The sequence below is a fragment of the Hemicordylus capensis genome, chromosome 4 (assembly GCF_027244095.1).
Source record: "Hemicordylus capensis ecotype Gifberg chromosome 4, rHemCap1.1.pri, whole genome shotgun sequence".
Lineage (NCBI taxonomy): Eukaryota > Metazoa > Chordata > Lepidosauria > Squamata > Cordylidae > Hemicordylus > Hemicordylus capensis.
The window spans coordinates 201,512,561-201,520,728 of record NC_069660.1 but is presented as its reverse complement, the minus strand read 5'-3'; the positions used below and the strand labels follow the sequence as shown (position 1 = coordinate 201,520,728).

Genomic DNA, 8,168 nt, shown 5'->3' with positions numbered 1-8,168 from the left:
AAATGCAATAACCCCAATTCCTTCCTTCCTTCCTTCCTTCCTTCCTTCCTTCCTTCCTTCCTTCCTTCCTTCCATTTCACCATCCTTTCTCTGTAGACTGACCATGGTAATGGTGCTGGTGGGCTGCTGTGATGCACCTGAGAACAGGCCCATAATCTTCTGTCTGAAGCAGCCCACTTCATCCTGCTTCATGGTAAGGCCAGCCCTGAACATAGTAACAACAGCACTGATAAAGATGTTTATCCCTCAAACTTCAAATGTGTGACAGGAAAGGAAAAGTCTTGACCGCTTTCTAAAAGTAAGAATAGGCAGGCTTCTGAGGGAGACCCGATCACAAAGGTGTCATTTCAGAAGGAATGTGGTCTGTAGTGCCCCACCAACCTATCTTTAGATCAGTGAAGGTCCAGACTCAGAGAGCACAGCTTCAATGGATGCCTGATTGCTCGAGGGTGTTCCTACAGAAGGAGGCCCAGATCAGCTCCCAGGATGTCTCAGGACACACGATAGTGCCACCTTGCTGAAGCCAAGCAGGTCTAGGTTTGGACAATACCTGGATGGGTGATTGTCTGAGAACACATGTAAGTTGCCTTGAGTGAGATGATGGACAATTATGCGTAGAAGAAATTAATAAGGAGGCTATGATCCAGGGAAATGTGCTGCAATAAGGATGGGCTTCTCTCCCACTGGGCCGCCCATCCCTGAAGCAGTTCACTCTGTGTGGAAGTGCAACCATTGCACATTTAGGGCTTCCCTGTCTCACTTTTGTGCATTGTAAATGTGTGTTTATTTCTGATGCATTCTGCACGGTCTTCATGCCTTCATTCAAGGCAGTTATTCTGCTGTGGGGGCATTTCATTTTCCCCACACTCAAACCACAATATTTTGTATCGGGGGCGGGGGGAGACTACTTTCTTCATCTTGTATATTGTGGTGCGGCATGCAGTGGTGAGCACACTGCTGACATCTATTGGATACATTTATGACTTGATTCATGACTTGACTGTGACTTCCATCCCTTCCCAGTGCCTGCACTCTTTAGATAACTTAAAATTTAAAAAAGCTTAGGAACAGAATGCAGCCTACATTTTTAGCCTACTTTCCTGAAGGAAAGTACACTTATGAGATCACCCAGCATTCTGTGTGGCCACATTCACATGTAACACAAAACTGAGGTCTCTTCACCTGCACGTCAGAATGCGGGCAACCACAATTAAAACAAAAAATGGACCCGCGGTTTCCCTACCCAAACAGAATTGTACCTTCAGTTTTCACAAAGTTTTGCCACTTCTAACCCCAGTTTAGCGGTCCCAGTTTTACATCCCACTGGAATGAGCAGGAGCCCTGTATTCCACAGGAGAATTCCCCCATGGATTATGCCCAGGATTTGTGGCATTAAATGCCAAATATCATACTTTTTTTCTGAAAGAAAAGCCATACATTGGCAGAAGCCCAAAACTAGATGTTCAGAAGCAACCTGCAGTTCCTGACCACTTCTTGCTGCTGAATGTCTAGTTTGGCTCAAACTTGTTTTGGCTTCTGAAGCTGAGTATTTTTATTTTTGCTTTTATTCATGTATTTGTTTTTATATTATTTTATAAAGAGCTATTTAATAGACGATCTGTACCTGAAACGGCCAATTTCGGGTGATTCGGATCCGAACCGAATCACCCCCGAAGCCCCCCGAAATTATTCGGATCCGAAACGAATCACCCCTGTTTCGGATCCGAAATATTTGTTGTTTCGGCCCTCCATTTTGTGGCTGATAAATGCCTTCTTCTTCCCCCTCCATTTTGAGCAATGACATCAATTTGAATTTCCCGCCTTTTTGCCTCCCATTGACGTCAATGCAAAAAGGTCTGATATGATGTCTACGCAAATTTCGGGTCCCAGGCCCAAAAGAGTGGGGTGGGGTGGTAGTGCGTAATGGGTGGAGGCTACCACCCAAATTGCAGAGGGATTGGGCAGAGGGCTGATTTTTGGTGAATTTCTGAAGTTTTTGTGTCTTTGTGGACGATTGGGGGCATAACGTGGGATCTGGGGCAGAAGAGTGGGGTGGGGTGGTAGTGCCTAATTGGTGGAGGCTACCACCCCAATTGCAGAGTGATTGGGCAAAGGGCTGATTTTTGGTGAATTGTTGAAGTTTACGCGTCTTTAAGGTTTTTCCCCATTAGGGAGGGTGTATTGCTTCACTTCGGGGGGAAAGGAGTGGCCCAGAGCTGTGTGGGGTTGGTGGTAGTGCAAGATAGGGGCAAGGAAGCTACCAGATTTTTTTCAAAGGATTTGGGCAGAGGGCTGATTTTTGGTGAATTGTTGAAGTTTACGCGTCTTTAAGGTTTTTCCTCATAAGGTATAATGGAGGTTTCAGCAGCCCCATAAGTGAACTTGGGAGGTGCTGGGGTGGCCCAGAGAGAGTGGTCATGTAGTGCACATAGGGTGCCAACCACCCCCATGGGTTTCTAACCCATAGGGTACAGGGTTCTGTTGTTTCTTAGCTGTTCTGAGTGTAGATTCTATGATAGCAAATGAGAGTGGATTCATGGTGTCTCATTGAAAATCTCATTTGCTATTAAAGAATCTACACTCAGAACACCTCAGAAGCAACAAAACTCCAACAAATGAAATCACCAAAAATCAGCCCTCTGCCCAAATCCTTTGAAAAAATTCAGGTAGCTTCCTTGCCCCTACCCTGCACTACCACCAACCCCACACCACTCTAGGCCACAGTTTCTCAACCGCCAGTCCCCGGACCGCTGCCGGTCCCCAGGGGGGTGAGTGCCGGTCCATGCAAGTCCTTTAACACCCTCTCCTTTTCAAGCATGCCAGTCCTTTAACACCCTGGAGATTAGCTCCCTGGAGCTAATCTTTAACCAGGCAGCCTTCGCTGCAGGGCTCTGTCTTCCTCCGGAGTCCCAGACAGCCTTTTCTCACTCCCAGCTAATCTCTCCAGTCTCTTTGATGAGAGGAGATAGCGAGAGCGAGTGACGTCACACACGAGGCAGGTAGCAGGGCAAGTGAGAGGGAGTGCTTGGCTTGGCTGGAGTGCTGCATGCATAAACTCTGTTCTGAACTTCTGCATGCATAAACTGAACTACTACAGAGGAGGAACAGAGGAAGGCAGGCAGGCAAAAGATAAGAAAACAATCAAAAGTAAGCAATAGTGCTGATCAAATGAAAAAAGAAGGGAAAGATAAGAAGAATGAAAGGGGTGGGGGTGAGGGGTGGGCTGATCATGTACTGACTCAACAAAAGGGGATGAAATCAAATAAAATGGGATTTTTAAAAGCAAGCATACAGGAGAGAACAAGTACAATCTGTGTGAACTGAGAAATAAAATGGGGGGGGGATGAGGGAGATGAAGAAAGGGGTGGCTAGGGTGAGCTACTGACTTACCAAAAAGGGGATGAAGCTAACATAAATTGGGATTTTTAAAAGCAAACATGCAGGCAGGAGAGAGAACTAGTGCAATCTGTGTGGACTGAGAAAACCAGTGGAAAAAAGAGATCACAAGAAAGGGGATGGAGTGGGGGCTGGGTGTAGCAAGGTATGAAATGGTGAATAGAGGAGAGCGGAGGGAAAGAAGGATGAAGAAGAGACCCACTAAAAGTCTTCCCACTCATGTGTGAGTACATAGTACTCCCCCTCTCCCTTAAACCTCTGCCTAAAAATCATTACAGTTGTAAAAACCTGGATATATATGAATGTGTGGTATGAAGGGTTAAATCTCCCACTCCATTCCCTGTGGTTTACTTTCCTAATGGGGATGCCATATTGATGTGTAAAGTTCATTACCATAACATCACCTTTTCAAGGTAATGAGTGTTTTAGTTCTGAGTGTACTGCTTGGAGGTTTTTTGGATGGTGTTTGGTTACAGACTTCCAGTATGATATGAGATGTCATGTTTTAAGCTTCCTATCAATTAAGTTGATAAGCTGGTTTTATGGTAGCAAACATGCATCGTCCCATTTGCTAAGGAGAGCAAGGGCAGTGATTACCAAATGAAGAGAGGAGGAAAGCTGGAGGGGAAGTACTGTGTGTGTAAGAGAGAGTACTATTTTAAAAGCAATATTAAATTACTATTTTTATGCATTTAAGAAGCAAGATATTATGTATACAGGAACTTGACACAAGTTCCTGCCTGCATGTTTATATGCAAAATAGATAGATGAGGAGTAAGAAAAGACAGAATTGGAAGAATGGAGTGTAAGGTTGCAACCTATTTTTAAAATATTGTAATGTTAAATCTGGACTGGACAAATCTCAGGTGCCAGGGAGCCATGATGTCTCATCCTTTCCTCCCTCCTCCTTTTGAGCCAGAACTTCAAATGTTAAATATTGATTAAATTCATTTTCATCAATTTCACTTTGATTTAATTGATTGATTAAGTGTTATTTTAATAACCAGCACCCTAAAAATTGACCTCGGCCCCCATGGGCCAAGTCACGGTCAGTTTTGGCCCATCAGGACATTTGAGTGGTGAACGCCTGTACTCATAGATAAACTTGAAACCCCTTTGCTAACTGCTGGTCTGGGACTAGAAACTGCACACAAAAAATGTAGCGGTCCTTGAAACTCTGCATGATGAATTTAGCGGTCCTTGACTCCAAAAAGGTTGAGAAACACTGTTCTAGGCCACCCCTTTCCCCCCAACGTGAAGTGATACACCCTCCATTATACCTAATGGCAGAAAACCTTAAAAACGCGTAAACTTCAACAATTCACCAAAAATCAGCCCTTTGCCCAATCACTCTGAAATTGGGGTGGTAGCCTCCACCCATTGGGAACTACCACCCCACCTCACTCTTTTGGCCCAAATCCCACGTTATGCCCCCAATCTGCCCCAAAGACACTAAAACTTCAAAAATTCACCAAAAATCAGCCCTTTGGCCAATCCCTCTGCAATTTGGGTGGTAGCTTCCACCCATTAGGCTCTACCACCCCACCCCACTCTTTTGGCCCCAGGACCCGTTTTTAATCCGAATTGATTCAGATTCGGATTCATTCGGATCCGAATCGAATCGGGGGTGATTGGGATGGGCCAGATTCGGATCCAAAACAGATCAGGGGTGTTTCGATTCAGATCTGAATCGAAACACCGAAAACCCGAATTGCACACCCCTACTATTTAATATATTTTTCATTCTATGGTTTTGTTCTAAAGTTTTGGTTGTATATCACTAAGCATTTTAGGGAAAGCTTTTTTTTTTAATGACTCGAATAAACAGACACAAATTACTTTCCTATTGTTGCAACCATATATAAACAGTTCTGCTGAAACAAAAAGCTATTCATGACAGCATTTGCATCACCATTTCCAATTCCCAAAACAAACCTCACTGCAACAAATTATTCCAGTTGAAATAAGCTAGGTCTGCCTAAGCCCCATTGGAAGTAATGAGGCTTAAGTTAGTCACATCTAATTTGCTCCAGTTAGACTTGGTCATGATTCATCTCTAACTTCAGCTGTATCCTGCCCATTGCCTTCAGCTCAACAAATGCCTTTTTAGCATTCATTTGAGTTCAGTCTGAAATATAACAAAAGCCTCTAGTAATTCTCAACCTTCCTCATATTTTGGTCAATTTCCAGTGAACTGCATGTATGCAAGGCATAAACTAGATCCTGCTTTTGAACATCAGCAGGTTTATGGAGCAATGCTGAGAGCAGAGCTGCATGTTCTTTTTAAATTAAGGCAATAATTTACTTCCTAATTCTCAGCATCATTTTATTGGTATCTTACAGCTTTGAAAATATCAAGACATTCTCTTTTAATTAAAGTCTGCTGAGGCATTCCAAACTACCAATAATACTTTAACATTTAAAGAATGACACTTGTAGCTTGACAACCATAAAGGGTGAAAAATACAATGAAGAACTACAGTAGAAAGATGTTCATTATTAATGATATAGCCCAGAGTCTCTAAAGCAGCATTGGAAGAAATGTCAGCAGACTTCATATATGCAGCCAGTAGTTTATCTGTTTCCATTCAATATTTGCTGGAGAAATCACAGAGTTCTCTCAGGCTGCAGCAGCACATAATCTCTTTGAAGGTTTTCCTCATCTCTTGGCTCCGGAATGCGTAAATAAGTGGATCAATGATAGAGTTGCACATGATAAGGATGAGGTACAAGTTAAAATGGGACATGAAACAAATGCAGTATGGATTGTGAGGGCATGAGATGTAGAAAAGCAGGTGGAGAAAGAGTGGGGCCCAGCACACCACAAACACCCCAATCAAGATGGTCAAAGTGATGGCTCCCTTCATGTTGGCACCTTGACGAATTGGGCCGGTCCCCCGAAGAATTGCAATCTTTTTCATATGCAGCCGTGCCAGCATGAACATGTGGACGTAGAGGGAAGCCATGAGGACCAACATGGTGAAGAACATGCTGATGAGGCAAATGATGACCACACTGCTGTCAGAGTAAATAATGAACAAGATGCCTGAAACAGTACAAGCAGCCCAGATACAAGTGATGATGATAACAACGCGCCTCACTGTCATGATGTTATGGTACTGGAGAGCATAGAAGATCGTAAAATACCTGTCCACAGCTATTGAAAGCAGACTGCAAATGGACGCAAGCAAGGAGCCACAAATCACAGAATCAATGATATTGTCAATGTTGATAGTGAAGCCTTGTGCTTCTGCATCTGTGTTGTTCAACAGGGTGATCACAATGGTTTCCGATCCATTCGAGACACTCACCAGCATATCGGCCACAGCTAAGCTGCAAATAAAAAAATACATTGGCGAATGCAAATTCTTGTTCTTGGCTATGGCCACAATCACCAGAATGTTCTCTAATAAACTGATGAAGCCTAGAGTGACAAACACTTCTGGTGAGACAAAAAGTTGTTCGTAGCACTCTTCCGTAGAGTAACTCTTCCCCATTGATCTATTCATGCCACCAACATGTAGTCTGTAGCTGTGATTCCAGGAGTTCAGCGACTGATGAACTCCATACTGATGGGTGAAGTTCATCTTACAAAGCACTAATCCAAAAGCAGGTGGTGCTTTGTCAGCTTGCTTGTTAATTCAATCCACTGATGCCTGATTTTCTCCTTTTGATGGTCCTTTGGGATTTTCACTGGCTAGGTAGCTGTAGCTAAGAGGCAGAATGCAATTTCAAGCAATGGCATGGTAGAGAACAGCAGGAAATCAGACTCCAACATGCAAGATAAAGATACAGTATTTTGCAGTCATTGCTAGCTTATCCGACTTCACAACCATCTGTACCCAGTGGGTGGTATAGCTGTATGCTGTTCCCCTATCAGAAAGCCCAGAGTTTCAACTGTTACAAGAAGTACTTCTCTGTTCTTCTTTCTTCTAAGATTAAAGCCGCAAGACCAAAATGCTCTAGTCCCTGATGCTGAGCAAAAAATAATTTCAAACTATAAATACTACTCAGCTTCCCATGCCGTGCTTGCCTGCTGCAGCATCTAATATTGTGTTGGTGGTGGGGGAGAAAGTAGTCAAAGGCATGCCCCACCTCCAATTTGCTGATCGGCCAATGGGAAGAGAAGGATGTGTGAGTGCAGGAGATGCTAGATGCATTTCAGAATTTCTATCCGGCTTGGAAAACAGCTTCAAAGGCTATACAGCTGCTGAGACATTGAGACAAATGCTATACAGCTGCAGGAGAGTCAACAGGAGTGCAGCTTTATTTGCTTCCTTCGATTTTTGTTTGGAGCTTATAACATTTCTCAGGATTGCTGTGGCCCCCAAAGACGCTCAGTGTGATGTAGAAAATAAATCCTCAAAATGCACACTAAGCACACACATAAGGAGGCTACGCACCAGGAACCTGTGCGCAATTCCCCCAGTCTTTCTGCCAGAAAGCTAAAGACTTCCCAGCACTGCCCATGCTCTCTCTGGAAGCACTCTGCAAGATTGAAAACATGTCGCTGACCCTCAGCGGTGTGTTTATGATCTTGTAGAACACTTCCAGAGCGTGGGCTGCACTTGAAAGTCATAGAGCCTTGGCACAACAGCACACTTGCTAGGGGGCTGGAGAAATGGGGGAGGGGTGATTTAACTGTTTATCCCTGCCATGGGGTCCCAGTCCAGATTGGGCCCCCTTGTGGCTGCTATTTTCCCTGGAAAGGAAGGCACACATAGGTGCTTTTCTCTTGGGGCCATCAGCTGCCACCATTCGGCTCCCAATAT

At 44.0% G+C, this 8,168-nt stretch overlaps 1 protein-coding gene across 1 annotated transcript; it reads right to left on the bottom strand.

The window, feature by feature from the left end:
* Positions 1–5,258: 5,258 nt before the first annotated feature.
* Positions 5,259–7,444, bottom strand: MC4R (melanocortin 4 receptor). The gene has a single exon (XM_053242507.1). The coding sequence runs from the start codon at positions 6,981–6,983 to the stop codon at positions 5,985–5,987; it is 999 nt and encodes a 332-aa protein (XP_053098482.1). The 5' UTR covers positions 6,984–7,444; the 3' UTR covers positions 5,259–5,984.
* Between the last annotated feature and the right edge of the window lie 724 nt (positions 7,445–8,168).